This window comes from Fukomys damarensis, unplaced genomic scaffold, assembly GCF_012274545.1.
Source record: "Fukomys damarensis isolate Sample0158 unplaced genomic scaffold, DMR_v1.0_HiC HiC_scaffold_16, whole genome shotgun sequence".
Lineage (NCBI taxonomy): Eukaryota > Metazoa > Chordata > Mammalia > Rodentia > Bathyergidae > Fukomys > Fukomys damarensis.
The window spans coordinates 77,341,168-77,360,016 of record NW_022900928.1 but is presented as its reverse complement, the minus strand read 5'-3'; the positions used below and the strand labels follow the sequence as shown (position 1 = coordinate 77,360,016).

Sequence of the window (18,849 nt, the reverse complement as noted above, 5' to 3'; positions counted from 1 at the left end):
GAAGGGACATAAGGCCTACAAAAGTAGGTGACCATAGGAGAAAAACAGTCAAGTGGCCCCCGTGAAAGATAGGAAGAAGGGAGTGCTGTCCATGCTGAAGACCACTGGAAACCCTATCTTCAGTGCCATTGAGAACAACCTCCTAGTCATGTGTCAGTAGAGCTTGTGAAGCTGGCTTCTAGACACAGGTCAAAAGTCTTGGGAACTAAAGACAAAAGTGAAAGATGGCCCTTGAGGAAAGGCCCAGCTTGATTTCTACAGCAAGGCACAGGCAGCATTGAGCATGCCTGCACAAGGTCCAGCCCCTTCTTTAAAAAACTGAAAGCAGGGCTGGGGATTTAGCTCAGCGGTGCCTACCTGTCTCAAAAGCACAAGGTCCTGAGTTCTATCTCTGGTACCAAAACAAAACAAAACAAAAAAATAAAAAACAAACAAAAGTTAAAAGCAGAATGATCCCACAATCCACTATCAGGATATGTTCAGAGGAAATGAAATCAGTCTCTCAAAAAGACATCAGAACTCCCTGTTCATTGCAGCATTATCCACAATAGCCAAGTTATGGACTCAGTCTAACTATCCACAAAGGATGCGCAAAGAAAATATGCTACATTGACTCAATGGAATAGTGTCCAACCATAAAAAAGAACAAATTCCTGTCATTTGTTTAACACCATGGATGAACTTGGAGGACATTAAGTGGAATAAGATAGTCACAGAAAGACAAATAACACAAGTTCTGGCTCATGTGGAATCTAAAAGAGTAGACCATCCAGAAGTAGAGTGTAGAATGGTGTTACCAGAGGCCCTGGTGAGCCCAGGGGTGGGAGTGTAAATACTGCCCAACAAGGACTGAGATTGTCAGTTGAAGGATATAAAATTTAGGTTTGAAAAGAGGAATATGCTCAAGAGATCCATTGTACACAAGGTAACTATATTTAAAAAGGTATATATACTTAAAAATTGCTAAGAGAGTAGATTTCAACTGTTCTCAACACTTGAATGGCTAAGTGTATGATGCACAGGTTAATTTGTCTGATAAAGCCCTTCTATAATATATGCACATTTCAAGACATGTGAAAAGATTTCAAGACACTATAAACATGTAAGATTTTTAATTTTAAAATATATATGTCTAAGGATGCAGCTTGGTGGTAGAACGCTTACCTAACTTGTGCAAGATTCTGGGTTCAGTCCAAAAATGTATTTTTAAGACCCAGACTGGTCCCTCTTTGAGTTACTGGGCAAGGCCATGCAGCCTGAGGCTGGAGGATAAACTGAGGGCTTGTAAATGGAGGTAACCTTAGGCTGGGCCTTATAAAACACAAGGAAAGATAATCCCAGGTCTTAAATTCACCAGTAAAGTATCTTCAACCCTTAGGGACAAGAAACAAACCCAAAGGGAGGAGCCACAGAGTAAAAGCTGTAAGTCAAGAACCTGAAACCCAGCACTCAGCTACACTAGTAAGTGTGCATATACACATGGGTCTGTTCAGTGACATTCACTTTTGGACAACACAGGAAAGGACAACATGAGAGCCCAGGGAAAAAGACCAACACTCATCATAGGAAGCCAGCATCCCAGTAGAATACTTCTCTGGGGCAGCATGAACAGGATGGCATGAGACTAACCTGGCATGCAGCCACCTGCTTAATCTGGCCATTGTGACACCACCTGGTAGGCCAGTCATGAAATCGTACTGTGGGTAGGCTGGAGGTGAGGGACGGAACTTTCTGCATGCTCAGCACAAACAATCTTGCACAGGCAGCTAGGTGTGGTCTGTGCAAACTGGTTCTCAGAGGCCAAGTCCTTAACTCCTTTGTCTATTCACAAACATTCAGAGAAAGACTGCTTTCTCTTTGTTGGTTTCAATAGCAAAGGGGACAGAGGCACCTCCTTGGCAATGTCAAAACTCCAGTCCTTTTCTGATTGTCCACATTAATGAGGAGAAGTAGGCAGCCATGTGATTGAAAATATGCAAACATTTCCTGTTTAACTCTGAAATGAATTATATGATTATTTCATAGAACTAATAACAAGTTCTGGCTCTCAGTTGAGGCCCCTGTGAAAACTGGTTGGTATTCCCCATGCCTGCAACTTGGCAGAAGGACTGTATAATGAGTGACTGGCCATCCAGTAATTGGGCACACTATCCTGCATAGCATCACATAAACAACCCTTCAGGTGACCCCTGGGAAATCAGGCAACAGAGCTAGCATGCACAAAAAGGGAGGCAGGAGGGAGCCAGTCTTCCCTTTAGAAATTCTGGTGCCTGCATCTTTCCTGGTGTTATGAAAAGTGGAATACTGTTTTACTCACTTTTTCCCTTTTTTTGTTCTTTTTGCAGTGTTTAAGATGGAACCCAGGGCCTCACACATGCTAAGCACATACTCTAGCACTGAGCTACAATCCCAGACTGGGATATAACTTTTAAATTTAAAATTACTGAGTAGCTGTAGCCAAGTTGTTCTCAAACCTTCTTTTATGGAAAGCTCCAGAGCTTTCCAAATGGATATTTCATAAAGAACTGGAAGGATAAATAAAGAACCAATAAAAAAAGATTACCTGTAAGACACAGGATGAGAAGGCAGTGCAGAAGCATGACTTCTTTTCATGGAGTTCTGACTTTGGGAGCATATAAATATATTACCTCTTTGAAAAAGTATTTCTAGAGTTGGACACTCAAAATGTAGAGCAGCTTCTGTGGTAGATGGAGCCCAGCTGCACTGCTCCTTCCTCACCCTGGGCTCTCAGTCCTGAGTCCCATGGCTCCTGCCACAAGGATTCCAGTGACCTTGCCCAGCCTTTTATTTTGTAGATGGGGAAAGGAAGCTCAGGGAGCCTGGCTGTCTTTCTGGTTTCTCCCCATAGGACACATTCAAGAGGGTTACCTACACTCCCCAGAAGAAACAGGACACTCAACCCTTTTGAAAGATTTATTTTTAATTAAAAAATAAAAGTTATCTTAACATATCTGCATTGGCAGCTTCAGGGAGGCAACTTAAAGAAGCAAGAAAAACAAGGCTTATCAGTTACTGGTCACCTGACCATCTGATAATGGGTACAAAGGCACACGTCTCCAAACAAACATGATCCAGAAACATTTCTAAGAATTCACAACTCCCTTCCTCCAACTCTATCCCACCCCAAAGAAAGACCCAAAACATTAAACCTACAGAAATAAGTGCTGAGTCAGCAAGAAGCCTGGGCAGGCTGTCCAAGAGCCTCCATCTCTCTCTCTACTTGATGACTGACTGCCCACGGGGAGGGAGCAGGTGAGTGATACCCTCCACTGCAGGCTGATGGGGTGCGTCTACCCAGCCCAACAGCCATCACCCCTACAGGGACAGGAGCTCCAAGGCACTGTCTCTCTCAATCAAGGGCATCTATGGCTTACACAGCCTTCCAGGAAGAGGAAGGCTTAAGACAAGCAAGTCTTCATCAGATGCTTGCGATGAAGGCGCAGAGAACTGTAGGAGGGTAGGAGGCAAGTGTATCTCTTCTCCCTCAGCTGGTGTTAGAAGTGTTTCTCTCCCTAGTCTCCCTGCCTTCACTTTTCCCTTCTTCCCAGTCTCCCTTCCCCCAAAAGAGTTTTATTTTAGCTTAATGGCAAGGGTTTGGAAGAGGCTCCTGGCAGCTCCTGGGGCTGGCCTGGTGACTCTGCCACCTCCAAGGGGACGTCACACGATTTTAGTTCCTGTGTGCAGGGCTCCTCCTGTTCCTGTGAGGGCTCCAGGCTCTCCTGGCTCAGGGCCTGGCTGTGCATCTTCTCTTCAGCTTCAATCTCTTCTGATGTAGGGATGGAGTTCTTCTTGGGACGACCTTTAGGTTTTGTGGGTGCTTCCTGTCCACCTTTAAGAACCTATATGAGAAAAAAATGTTACAGAATCTAAATTAACTCCTTCCGTCACTTTTCCACACCCACCCCAACAACTCACACAGCATCTAAACCCTTCCTTCCCAGCAGCCAGGATAGAGAGTTTGGCAAAACATATCTTAAAGTCCTCCTCTCCTGTGGACTATGAAGATGGTTCCACTCAGGCTTCATGCACTTTTAGTCAATATCCCAATTTTGTCATTTATTTACTTGATCATAAGCACAGGAAAGATCAACTCCAGGGGACAGGGAATGTAGTGGTGGATTCCCAACACCTCCCTAAAAATAATTAATTCAATAAGGAAATAAATGAAAAGTAAAAGGTTAATCCAAACTATCATGTTGACAAATTAAAAGGACAATGTTTATGGCAAGAAGGAAAAACAATTACACTCTAATGTGAAGGTGTAATTAACACAAACTTTTTAAGACAATCTGAGAATTCAAATCGAAAGTCTCAAAACATGCAACCCTTTTTGACATGGAAATTCCTTAGTATAAATTCTAAAAAGTTATCTAAGACTGAGATAAAGGTGATTTGTAAAATATTCTTCACAATATTTGTTATAACAGCAAAAGTTAGGAGGGTTCCCTAAAGGTTTAGCCATGTAATCAGGTACATAATGATAGCATATCCCAAAAAGAAAATATTTGATAATTATTACAACATTATACAGGGTAGTGTCTAATAAAATGGGAAATTTTACAAATACAGTAGTACCTTGGTTCGTAAACTTAATTCCACAATTCTGGTCAAAAACAAAATTAGATGAGAACCACATCATATTTCCTCATAAGTTCATCGTTTAATTTAACCACTGAATTTGATATGGTTTGATTATTCATTTTTGCAAAAAGGCTATTAGCATAGTCCAACTTGTACACTAGACAACTATATGTCTTCTTGTTTGTAGTGTCTGGATCTTGGAAAAATTTTCATCTGTTTGTGTTCTTTATGTATTTTGTAAATTTTCAACAAGGATTGTGTATAAGTATTTCTATTATCAGAAAAAAATGCATTATAAAATATAGGTTTTTTTTATAATTTAAAGAATAGGGTGTAGTAGGATGAAATTTGAAATTTGGAAAAGTAGTCCCAACTCTGACACTTATCAGCTTTGTCTGTGGGAAACACCCTTTAAAGAGGCTGAACCTCGGTTTTCTGATCTGCAAAATGGGGATAATAATTTCACAGGGTAAGTTGAGGGTAGCCCGCAGATAATAAGTGTGAGAGGGCCAGACACGTTCCTGAATGGCAGATTGATTTCCTCATCTCAGAACATGCCTGGAAGCCTTGCTTCAAGTCAAATTCTCTTTGCCATTTGCCATGGGAGTTTTTCATAAAATGCTGTCTCTGCATGTCTCCTTGCCTACTTTACTCCTAAGTCCCTCCATACAGCAGTTATTTAATAACTGTGATGGAATTAACTAATCTTTCTCAATAAGCTTTTCCACATAAAGCAAGCAGAAGAATTGTACCCTAAATGGCTTTTGCTGATATGAAAGGTCTTACACATTTATTAACCCAATTTGAGTTCTACATGGGAATCCCATATGTAGAAAGGGATAATTATTTTCCTGTTTATATCTTACTTTAAATGGAACAGATGGTCCTTTTCCATTGGCTTTAAAACCTAACTTGGTGAGGTTGATTTTCTAGGGTGCTAGTGAGAAGGGCTTTGGGAGGATTTGAATTAAGCAGTGAATTAGGAGTGTAAGCTGACTTATACTGTGTTAGTTAGCTTTACATCTGTGCGACAAAATGCCTGAGATAAATCAACATAGAAGGAGGAAATGTTTATTCTGGCTCATAGTTTGGGAGGTTTCAGTCTGTGGACACTTGGTCTGTTGCTTTGGGGGCCTGTGGGGAGTTAGTACATTATAGTAGCAAGAGCTTGAGGTAGAGGGAGCTGCTCACCTCACGGTCAACAGGAAGCAAAGAGAGAGGTGGGGGAGGGAGACAGGAAAGGACATATGCTCTTCAAGGACACACCCCCAGTGACCTAACTCCTTTCTACTAGGTTCCACCTCTTAAAGTCTCATCACCTTCCAACAGCCTCAAGCTGAGGACCCAGGCTTTAAACATGGGTCTTTGAGAAATTTCTAGATTCAAACTACAGCACTTACTAACTTAATGGTATTTTCCTTAGTTGCACAGAAGTTCAGTGAAAGCAAATTCTGTGTCTCTCCTAGGAAAGCCTAACTTCCAATAAACTTTCTATGTAGTCAGTGATATTTACTGACAATGTCTCTTCTTCAAGAACAGCAGAGGTCCTTCAGGAGCTGAACTTTAAGAGTGTAGCAAACCATCAAATCACAAATTTTTACAAAACAGCTTTGAGATACAATTCACTTGTACAGTTTGACCATCTCAAGTGCACAATGCAGTAATTTTTAGTACAGTCACAGAGTTGGGAACCTCTTATGACAATGCAATTTCAGAACACTTTCATCACTCCCAGTAGGAACTTCATACCTATCAGCAGTACTCTGCATTTCCCCTCAACTCCTTGAACTCAGCCCTAGGCAACCACCAAATCTTCCTTTTATCTTTATACATTTTCCATTCTGGACATTTCATATTAATGGAATCATTTGATATGTAGACTCTTGTGACTGGCTTCTTTCATTTGGCATAGTGTTCTCAAGGTTCATCCATGTTGCAGAGTGCCTGAGAAAATAACCTTCTATTTTATGCATATACTATGTTTTGTTTATTCATTTATCTGTTGATGGACATTTGGGTTACTTCTACCTTTTGCCTAGTGTTAATAATGCTAATAATGCTAGCATGAACAAAGGTATGTGAATATCTGTCCAACTTCCTGCTTTCACTTCTTTTGGGTATACACCCAGAAATGGAATTGCTGAATCATGTGGTAACTCTATGATTAACATTATTAACATTTTTAGGACTGTTTTTGCAGAGCAGTGGCATCATTTTTCATTTCAAACAACGGCATATATGGATTCCAATTCTCCATATCCTTACCAACACTTGTTACTATGATTTCTTGATTATAGTCATCCAAATGGGTGCAAAGTGGTAGCTCATCGTGGTTTTGATTTGCATTTCCCTGATGACTAATGAAGTTTAGCATCTTTTCACCGTGCTTATTAGACAGTTGTGTATCTTCTTTGGAGAAAAATCTATTCAAATCCTTTACTACCCTTTCTAAACGTGGTTATCTCTTTCTTAGTGTGCTATGAAAGTTATTTAAGTATTTTAAAATGTCCCTTATCAGATATAAGTTTTGAAAATATTGGATTCCATTCTATGGATTATCTTTCTTGATTTTCTTCACAGCAGAACAGTTCATAATTTTTATGAAGTTCCATTTAAGTTTTGTTATTTATACTATCAGTGTCATTTCTAAGGAGGTTTTGTCTTATCTCATATTGTAAATATTTACCTTTATGTTTTCTTCTAAGAACCTTATAGTTTTAGTTTTTACATTTAGATCTATCATAAAATTTGAACTAATTTTTGTGTACAGGTATGAGGAAAACCACATGTTCTCAAGAAACACCTCCTTTTAGCAGTGAATCTGCTCTGTTTGAATCTGCCTGAACAGCTAACACAGAGTTGTGAAGGGACCTTTAAAAAAGCGTGGATGCTGACAGAAAACATCTCTGGGGAGAAGATGTCCCTGTAGTCATTTTCAGGTGAGTCAGTATCTGATTTTGATTTCATTCTGAGCACAGGCTTTTGAAAGTACCTAAGTGTGCCAAGAAGGAATTTACCTGTTGAAAGCAACTCCACTGGGTATGAAAGAGGTTATATAAAAGTAAGTTGCCCCATGCAGTAATCATGTTTTAGAAAGGGCCGGTCTAAGGAAGCCACCTAATTGGCAAAAGAAAGTCCAGCCCAGCAATTAGAGAACACCACCCACACAGCTTGGATCGATCTCATCTGGCTGTTTTCCTACAGCATGAAAAAGAAATCAAAACAATCAGACCATTTTTAAATGGAATAAAACATTCCAGTGCAAGCAATAATTAGGAGATAACTACCCTATTGGCTGCTTTCCACATCAACTTCTGGCCCCCTGCCTCCAAGCACACCTGAGACATGCAATTATCTCAGAACCTCCCTGCACCAGGAACTGTACTTCCATGCACCCTGCGGTACTCCTCCCCAGCTATTCCTAGAGCTGATTTGTTCCCTTGGTGCAACGATGCCAGGCAATCCACTGTACCAGAGATCACATGCTTCTCTCTGCCTCTTGAAGAAATATGTAGCATACCATCTACTTTTATTAGCTCTGCAGTCTGCTGACAGTTTTCTTCCAAACTCCAAAGCAAGGCATTCAAATGCTCTGGCACTGAGGATGTGAAGATGATCTTTTTCTTCCTTCTAGAGATGCTTAGGTGGGGGACAAGCAGTCTGGCTAGAGACCACAGAATGCCAGTGTAGAGGGGAACCTTCTCCCTCTTTCCCTTCTGAGACAGGAAACAGCTTTCCTATTCAAAGCCAACACTTTTACCAGTATTTTATCCTACAGAATGTGTAGGGGACACATAAAATGCATGACTATTTTTTCTGTGTCTGGCATTTATCTGCAATCACCCAGTGTCCTTGCAGATTGCAGGAAATAGACTCTTGACCTGCATCCTTTTTGTTCCCTTTTCTATCTATAGCTTTTTAGAACTGTGTGGGCCACATAACTGATGGCACTTTTCATGAAGCTGAAAAAAACAAGTTTTGATGCTCCAGCCATAAATCTCCTCCGAGAACATTATGGTTCACATTAGCTGAGTGTCCCAGCCTGAACACAGGATGTTCTGTTACACCTCAAGTATGGCCCCAAATGCCAAGTAGCCAGGGCTACTCTTAACCAGAAGAAAAGCACAGGGTCCCAGAAACCCATGGAATTTTCTTTCAGTTTATCTCTGTTAGCCTCCATAAATTTGGATCTTTGGAGACATGGATTTTGTGGATAGATATATAACAACAATAATAATGGCAGCTAACACCCCTTGGCGGTGTCCTACATGGCCCTCACTGCTCTTATATAGAAATTAGCTCAGTTGATACAACTCTATAAGGTATATGTTAAGTTATTTTACTGATGAGGCACCCACAGGTTAAGGAACCTGTCCAAGATTACATAGATATTAACTGGTAATGATTTCACAGAATTCTTGACTATCTGGGGACTTTCAATGCAAAAGATAATGATGGTGGGCGGTATGTAGCCCACACAAATTCTGCAAGTGGGAGAAGAATGTGGTATCCACTTGGATCATCTCGCTGTATTTTAAAGCTAAAACAAGACCACTGAATAATAAGATGCATTCAGCCTGTTGCAAAACACTGTGGATCCTACTGGAGTTAATGCCAACAGAAATGGAATAGAGGGTGAGTGTCCCATCTAATGTGCAAGATTAGATTTACCCAACCGCTATAGATTACAAATGCTGACCAGTCAAAACTAGTTGGAGATGCTATCTTGGTTTTGGCAGGTAGTCCTTGGCAGCCATGTGAATACGTATGAGAAACAAGTGCTAATCTTTTTCCAGTTCCAATTAGGTTACTAGCCTTGAGACATCTTTATTACCCAATTATCTTTTTCTTTTCCTCTCAGTACCTGAAGAGATAGCCTTGAAAGAGTTTTACCAGGAAAACAGATGAAGCAATCCAAATCTCAACAATGCCTCGCTGTTCCAAGGGAGTCAGATTTCAGACTCCCAATAGAACACAGTCCCTCACAGGCAACTCCTGCCATTTTGAAATGCTTGCATGCACCTAAGGACTCCTGTCCCTTCTTCCTATCTGAATTCATTCCCACTTTCAGGGGTACATTTCTATTTACCCACTGAAACTTTTTTAGGTGGTGCCTCTCCCGTGAAGTCTCCCTTTCTCTATTCTGATTCTGAATCCTATAAATCCTCCTTCAGTTGCCCCAGTCTCTCTGTACAGTTTAGTTTTCATGCCTGTCTCTCCAACTAGTATGATTATTTTTTAATGGACAGATTCATAGTTTGTACCTGTACCTGCATTCCCTAATGAAACTAACTATAAATTATTGTTAATGTGAAATGAAAAGCTTGGCTCTTTTGTTTCCCAAAGGGACCTTCATCTGATTGGCCTAGAACATTCTCTGAGGTTAATTGTGCGGAGATACTTCCATTTTGATTTATATGGCATCCATGACTATCAACAACCAGCCCACAAATGATGTCAGCAGCATGGTGGCTGGTGAAAAACAAGTGATGTCAGAGGCAAGGGAACATGCATTGTCCTACAGGTACCGGCGGTACAGGCAGAGGGCTGGCTGTCAGTCCCTTAGTCATCTGACTCATGAGCAGATTACTGATAACCATTTTGAACAATGCCTCTGCTACTCAGGAGACACTGATTCCAATGATGATGATTGACAAGGCAGGAGGTAGGTGGTAGAACTTGTACAGAGAGCACTGAAGGGACTTGCCCAGATCCAGCCAGGGAGGGGCAAGCATGGGAACATGGCCCAGCAGTTCTCACTCCCCAGTCTGGTTCTTTCAGAGAACAACCCCCCAAATGGTTTCCACTGTAAGTTTCAGGTGCATAGCACTGTGGAGTTTTTGGAATGACTGGCTGTTCAACTGAATCTCACTCATCTTTCAGTTGTAACTTCTCTCTCAACCTTCCTTACTAGCTCTCTGCTGCGCTCAAAAAAGCTTAATCAATCTATAATAAACAACCAATTAATCATAAATTTCCTCTCTAGTTGCTTTCTGGGCCTCCTTTTTCTAACTAGGTCATGAATTCCATGAAGGCAATGGTTATGTTTTATTTCATTACCTCCCACGGTCCGCAGGACAAGGCATGATTCAAAAGAGACACTAAATATATATTTTTTAATTTATACAATATATGATTGTTTATACACCCATCTAGTGTCTCTGCCTTAGCAAGCGGCTTCATGATTCAAGTCACCTCTACTTGAAAACTGCCAATTCAAATCAAGATCCCCCAAAAGATATTATTAGATCTGCCTGGGATTTCCTTTCTGGGACTATAATAACTGCTGCTTGTTGAGTTTTCTAATTTTTTCCATTAATATTCTCTTGTACTACCATTAATATTTAGTTTATTCTTTCCCCTCAATGTTAGCAGGTAATAGTACAGTCCAAACTTACAAATATGAGAAATGTGATTACTGTTGAAAGATGATATTTTCTAGCCCTTGAAATACCAGGAAATATGGCTGTGACCAGATATGTCAGCAAATTAGAATGTCCCAAGGAAGGCATGGTGTACCTGGTCCATACAGGGCAGAAAAACCCAGTAAGACTCAGTGAGGTTGGGAGCTAGGCCCATGTCAGAGGACATGGGGTACTGGTGTGTACCCCACACCTATTTTTTCTTTTCCGTGCCTTGACCTGTTCCTTGTGGATTACAGAAGTGGGAAATTAAGCAGTTAACCACTTTGGAAAATTTGAGTTTAACAGTGCCTTTCAAAAGAAAAAAAAGGTAGACAATAATGAAATCAAGTTCTTCTCAAAATATAGACAAAATGTAGAAATTTTTATTCCCAGTACTTTTAAAGATCAAAGATGGGAGTAGTTACTGCAGCCATAGTACAGAAACAGTGGTCATTAGGTCATGCACTTCAGAATAACCTGGGTGCTTGTTGATATGACTGTCAACAGCCCTGTCACAGGCTCCACAGTCAGCATCCTGGGATGGGGCTTAGACTCCTGCAGACTCCCCTGCTGCTCAGGTGACTCAGATGCCTCCAAGTATATGGGCCTCTCCATTCCAGGGAAGACATACGTTCTCTGTCACTATAAGGGTGAGTACTGACTTCTGATCTTAGCTATTGGTCGGACCTTCAAGGCCTTTGAAAAGGTCATCAGGTAGGGTTCAAGCTGGGAGGCTTGTGATCTTTTTTTGATTTCTAACTGAAAATGAATATCCCTCTGGTTAAGAAATCCAGGACAAGTTCAAATGCCCACTTGTCCAGGCAGCATCTTAGAAGGTGCTCCCATCTCACAGCCAAACTACCAAAGGAGCCTGCCTGAGGCCAACAGCTCTGTATTGAGTTCTTCTCATCAGGATTGGCACACAGTTAGAGCAACTCTTTCCTTTCTTACCATTTTCTTCCATTTCATCCTGCGATTCTGATACCAAGTCTTCACCTGCAGCTGAGTGAGTCCTAGAGACTGGGCCAAATCCAACCTAGAAGGCATGAAATACAAAGGAAGGATGAGGAAGATAGCAGAGGGCAAGAGAGATGAGGGTCTGCTGACTAGCTCCAGCTCAGACTCACCCCCCTTAAACCAATTCTTCCACAAAGGACTTTTCTTTCCTTCCAAAAATCCTATGGAAGAAATCTGGGAAGCTAAGAAACAGATGACCACACCCACAGACACCTGGGGGAGTCCCCCTTTCATAAACATTCCCGGTCTACTATGGATTTGCAAAGGACGCCTGAGCTGTCACTATGAAATCCTGCTGTAATCACTCATATCCTCCATGAAATAGGTACTTGAATCCAAAGTCCAAACTGGAAATGAAAAGTAAAGTCATTTCTCTGTGGAATCCTGCTCATCATTCCAGACCCAGTTCAAGTCCCATCTCTCATAGGTAAGCCTCTGGGTTCTGGTTAACCCTCCCACACGCCAGCAACCAACCAGATGGTGCCATGTCTTCAATTGTCCTCAATCTCTTCACATGTGTTATTCCTGTCTCCTTAACTCAACAGCTATCCACTTCATTTATATCCACAGAAGTGCCTCTCACATGGCTAAGTTCAAAACCAGGGATGAAAAATACTTTTTGATGGATTGATTCATTTACTGTAGCTGTCTTGAACTATAACAATTAAAATGTTCAAAAATTAAATGTTATAAATATCCCACATGAAACATTAAAGTTGTAGCTTCTCCTGCTTTCCATGGTTATTACTAATCATGACTCTGCATTTTTTTTGTGGCTTTCTGCAAAGTTCTAAAAGCCAAAGTCCTTCCTGAAGAGCAGGTAGTTGGGCTAATTCCAACAATACAGTGACTATTTCTTGAGCATCACAAGCACACTAAGGACCTGCCACATGCCATTTTATTTTTTTCCTTGTACACCCTGTGAAGTTGATCAGCATCTCCCATTTGATCCCTAGAAGATGATTCTGGAAGAGTAAGAAAGAGGCGGAGTCAGGATTCCTTGGATCTAACTTATACACCATCTCCTATACCGAGGCACATCCCCACCCACAGTATTTTTGTACAAGTCAGATCTATCAGAAGTAATTGCAGGGATGCTCCATCCTAGGGAGTAGCATACAACCCAAGTGGAGAGTAGGGACGTAGAACATAGGAGCAGTTTGTAGCCAGAACCCCAACCTCAGTCCTCTAGGCTGTACCCTCTGTCCTATGTGAGTCACCTCAGCACCATCTGAAAGGCCACCACCCTGAGCCAATATTAGCCACCTTCCTGCAGTGCCAACATGCTCAGTGAAGCAGTGTGGACTTGTAAAACAGTTTGGTCAGTGACTACCACTCTGAAGGTCCCCAAGTTTCTGAGAGTAACCACTTGCAGCCCTGTTGCCCACTGTCTCACACAAATCCGCACAGACACATCTTGAACCATTGGGAGTGCTAAATGCAAGTTCTCAGCTATAGCTTTCTCTGCCTGAGGACACCTACTGGTTGCCAGGACCCATGGGTACTGGTTCTGAAGGTTCCAAGTACTCTTAGGTGCAGCTGTCCAGCACCTCTGCTCTGTCTAGACACACACATCAAATCACTAACAAAGTGGAATGTGCCTTTGACAGATTTCAGAACCTGTCTTAATTCTGTTTTCTTATCTAGCTGGCCATCCCTGTAGAAGGGACACTCACAGCTGAAAGTTTTATTGAAAGTGATTAACAGAAAGAAATCAATAAATTCCCTGGGCTAAGAGGCTTAGTTTTCCCATTAATGAAGCACTGCAAACCCATAGTCATTCACTGAGAACCAAGACCCAAGGTGCCATCCCACAGACTTCTGGTGTGCTGGGCCTCCCCGGGCTCCAGAAGTGCCTTCCCAAACCCAGTTCACCTGAGGCCATCAGGTGCATTAGTCAATGGAAAGTTCATAGCTCTGCCACTGCATTAGCAAATGGTATTAGCTCACTTGGGAAATATGCATCCTTGACTCACTCTGGCTACAGAAACACACTTCACTGTCATCGGCTTTCTCTCATTACCTGCCACAAATTACAAATTCTCACTTCCCTTCATATTCGCTTAAATGGAATCACCTAGGAAACCAGAGAAACAAATACAGAGGACAAGAGCAGGAGCTGTGGGAGGAGGGAGTGCTCATGGCTCTGGTCACGTAGGGAGGGAGGAGAGGAACATCTCAGAGGGCGGGTTCAGGCAGCGGCTTCAGTGCCAGCCAGATGTGTCCTCCTCCCCAGGCAAGTGAATCAGTCCTGTGTGGGTCACCTGAGAGATGCCCAGACAGGCATGGGGAAGCCCAAGAGGTTTACTGAGAGCTAACATTCCTATAAAACTCTCTCTGGATTCTGAAAAATAAAATTTCACCTATGTATGTTAAACCTTTTAGGCACACCACCATGCAACTCATGAGAAACCCATGGCTACGTAGGCCCACCAGGCTCTCAGTTACCTGCCAGAAAATCAAAACAACACTTATATCTGGAGATCCCAGCTGAACCCCCAAGTTTGTGAATTACCTCTAATGTCCACCTTAATGCACCCCAAGTCCTTCAAGTCTGTGCAAGTCCAAAAGAGAACTCACTCTTCTCCCACCAAACCCACCTGCCTCCTGTCTTCCTTCCACACCACTGAATGGCATCCTTATTTACTGGTGGCCCAAGCCAAGAGCCGTAGAATCCTTAACTTTCTGCTCTCTTCCTCCACTATCAATTCTGCCCATTCCATCTTCAAAATTTTTCTCTCCTGTTTTCTCCTCTTTGTTCCCACTGTCAACACCCTAGATTCTTTCCTAACTGGTTTCCCTACTCTATCCCTTGCCTCTTTTAACCAATCAGTTATGGTGCCACCAAAGCCTTGGTTCTAAAATTTAAACACTATCATGTCATTTCTGGCCTTAGAGGCTGCTAACTACCTAAACAGCAAAGTCCATATTTCTCAGGCAGGAACATAAGGCCCTTCCTCCATCCTTCAGCCCATCTCTCACAACGTCCTCGTTCACACCATAAGCTGGTGATATCTCAGCCTTTTGCACTTCCCTTAACATGTTCAACAAAACTTGCTTCTGTACCTCTTGTGTGCCAACTCCTCTGGGAATCAAAGCTCTTATTAAATGTTACCTCCTCTGAAAAGGCTTCCCTACCTGCCACCCTGATTAATATCTTTGGGTTCCTACAGCCCTAGCACCATAATGGTACTAGTACCTAGTTCATGGTGCTATGTTCTATTGTGTCATTCCTCCCCATGACCTCCTTCACAGAAGGGATCTGCCTACTACTACATTTTGGATCTGTAACATCTGCCACAGAGGTTGGTACTCAGGAAACCCTCAGCAAACAGCTGATGGTACCTGGTTATTGAACTCAGTAGACAAATTCCCTTTCAGTGGATGATCTGCAGAATCCTCTTTCACTTTTCATTTTCATCACAACTCTACTAAATGCAGTAGCTTCAGAGCTCCAGTGAGTCTCCTTCTCACTATTTTGGTAGGACTAGTCAAGGCTGATAGGGACAAGGCAGAGAGCAAAAGGGAAAAATGACCTGAGAAATCCTTCCAATAAATAGGATCAAACTTTAGCTCAACCATCCCTGTGTGAGTTCAAGGAACAAAAAAGACACATTCTTGCATATTTTGCAATTAAGACAGCAACTTAAGTGAGGAGATGAAGTTTTGAGGTCCGGCCCATCAAACTGACTCAGCTCAGAGGTAGGAGGGTGGGGACAAGACTGAGATTATGGATCCCATTTCCAGATCTAGTTGCATTGTGCCTGAGTCTAAGTATGAGTGGCCTTAAAAAATAAGCCTGTTTCTCAGCTGAGAGCCTGGGAAACCATTTTTACCATTTTCCTTTGCTTGTTATACTGGAAGAGTCTAGTTTAAATGTGGAACTATAATGCTGAGTATGCGTTCAGCCACAGGCAGACTCTGGGGGCCAATGTGATGGATTCTGGGTTCTGTTAATCCAAGGTTGAGATGCCTGAGTCAAGGAATATGACTCCTCCCACAGTGTCATGCATCGCTGAAACAGTCCTCAGTGATGTCCCACAAAAGCAAATCTCCTCTTTTCAAAAGTGTTCCCTACAGAGTCCCCTCCCCACATCCTCACCTGTCTGGCGTGGACAAGTATTTCTGCTTCTGGAACTTCTTCTCCAGACCCATGAGCTGCAGCTCAGTGAAGATGGTGCGACTCCGCCGGGGCTTCTTCTGCCGGGGTGTGGGCTGCTCTGTCTCTGACTCGCTGCTGGCTAGAGCCTCGCCACCCTGGATCTCAGCAGATGCAGCCTCAGTGGCCACGTGGCGGGATAACACTGGGGCGATTCCGGGAGTGGTGGGGACCAGGTGGGAGATGACCGTAGGCTGCCGGGTGATCACTGAGAGGAGAGGATATGCCCGCAGGGAAGGGGAGCCTGGAAGACAGACAGAGAGGCAGGTCACCACAAGGCACGAGGATAGAAGGGGGCTGGGAGCCCAAACAAGACCACGTGCTGAGACTTGTCTGATGGCAGGGCCTCCTGCTCATAAGGAGGCTTAAAACAAAACAAAACACACCACTACCACCAACATAAAAACAAGACAAAACAAAAGGGGGCTTACATAGAGGAAAAGAAGGAAGAAAAAGGACCTTGAGACAACCTCAAGGTGAGCAGGCAGTGTAGAGATCCGATTGGCTGAGTGTGTGAGAAAGGTCATGCTCCCTTCAGCCAGGAAGAAGTTCCTGCAAATCCTTGGGTTTTAAGGGAATGTTTTGCTTTTCCCCTTTGTGAGTCCCTAAATTCTGGTTTCACGGATACAGGCCAATGGAACCATGCAGATGAAAAGAAGCAATCAGAAAAATCTAGAAATACATACTTCTGATTTTGATACACAAACTTCCCAAGAACTGCCTGTGGTCTTAACTCAATTGTCTGCTTGTAACTGAATTCACAGACTGAGAGGCCCGTGTGCCTTGAATCATAACATTTTTCTGAGTTGAAGGGTGCTTAAGGATGATTTAATTCAACTCACTCATTTTAGAAATGAACAAATAGTCCCAGAAACACCAGATGACCTGTCTGAAATAGTATAGCTAAGACTGAGGGACAAGCCAAGTTGTTCTGGCTTAAAGTTCGGTGCTCTTAGCACCACCCATGAGTTGTGTTGATAGAGCATTTAGAAGAAGGGAACAACAGGTTTCAGTTCGCATGAAAACTCAAGAGTGGCAGTGACTGACTGCCTAGTGCTGTGCTTCAGGAGGGTTTGTGGGCTGGGTCAGAGACTGGAGGTTGATTAACAATTCTGCTGCAGCTGATGGGAGGCAGACATACAGTATATACATCACACGCCACATCTGCTTGATGGATTATGAAGCAAGAGTATATTTCTGTCCAACAAGCTAAATCTTTCAAGTTTAAATAAAAGACCTCTTTCCCTTCACTGCTTAATAGCAGCAAGTTTAAAATTTCTTGATCATGATGTATGGGCATCATTTTGCCTCTCTGGGCCTCAATTTTGTCATCTGTATAGTAAGAGTAGCTGATTTCAATGAACCATTCCAACTCTAATTGCTGATGTCACAAAAGTACCTACCTCTCATTTGGGAGCTGATGAAAACAGAGAAGAGTCAGGTACCCTCTGGCCCTTCATGTGGCCCTGGAGATGGAATACAAGCAAGCAAAAGCCAACCAATCTTCACACTAGGTCTGGCCTAGAACTGACTGCCATCATCGAAGCCACCAGGTGCGGCTGATGAACTGGCTCTCCGCTCTGACTTGGCATTGCTCTTTTTATTCAACCCCAGGCCCCTGTTCTGGACACCAGTCCTAATCATTAAAACAGACAATTTCTCATGTTCTTTGCACATCTAGCCAGGCCCAGCAGAAACCACAAAACTGTTAAATAACAATAAATCACCAAGTGCTACAACCTCCAAATACTCTCCAGCCAACTTTAACACTTGAGGTTTTGTGTTGTGGATTCTTTTTAAGGAAAAAATAATCTGAGAATGATATTTTACAGCAAGAAAATTAGGATACTGGGCATGTAGTGTCAGATCTCTAAGCACACCTCATGGGATGACGGGGCATGGAGGTCTCTGGAAAGGTCTTACCCATGCAGATGTTTCTCATCTCAAGTTGCTTTACTTCTTTAATTTACTCCATTTGTTTCAGAAGGGATGTACTTTCTTTCTTTATCAGGCTAATTTATGGTCTAGAAACAGAAGCTTATCTATTTAGAAAATGTGTAATGCCTACCTATAATTCAAGCTATTAGTCACTTTTCTCTTGAACTCAGGGCCTTGCACAAGCTGGGCAAGTGCTTTGTCACTGATCTTAACCACCAGTTTTTTTTACTAACATGGAATAATATTTTGGAAGTGTGGTGATAATCTTGCATTGGCAAAGATGTGAAGAAACAGACACTTATATATCAGGGCTGGTAGTGTAAGAAGTATAATTTGTTAATAGGATAAATTAAGCAGTACATAGCAAGTTCTTAAGCAACTCTATAGTTTGAGTGTTCTATTTGCCCATGTGTACAAAGATGTATGTATAAGCATATTCACTGCAACCTTGTTTATAATTGTGAAAAAGTAGACATAATGCACATATCTATTAACAGGACAGTGACTAAGTAAATTGTGGTATTCTGTATTATTGACTAGAAAGTAGCCATTTAAAAAATACTTATCTAGCTGCATGTGGGAATGCACACCTGTAATCCCACTTGGGAGGCTGAGCAGGAGGATCACTGTCACTGCAAGTTTGAGGTCAGGCTAGAGTACATAGTGCAAGAGCAGCCTGAATTACATAGCAAGTCCCTATCTCAAAAAAAAAAAAAAAAAAAAAAAAAA

General features: G+C 42.2%; 1 protein-coding gene across 1 annotated transcript in view; it reads right to left on the bottom strand.

Annotated features, from left to right (window-relative positions):
- Positions 1 to 2,995: 2,995 nt before the first annotated feature.
- Positions 2,996 to 18,849, bottom strand: part of Barx2 (BARX homeobox 2) — a 71,195-nt gene continuing 55,341 nt past the window's right edge. The window contains exons 5-7 of the mRNA XM_010616571.1: positions 16,126 to 16,426; positions 11,958 to 12,042; positions 2,996 to 3,860 (exon numbers count right to left, since the gene is read on the bottom strand). Coding sequence (XP_010614873.1) covers positions 3,597 to 3,860; positions 11,958 to 12,042; positions 16,126 to 16,426 — 650 coding nt within the window. The 3' untranslated portion in view covers positions 2,996 to 3,596. The remainder of the gene's footprint in view (positions 3,861 to 11,957; positions 12,043 to 16,125; positions 16,427 to 18,849) is intronic.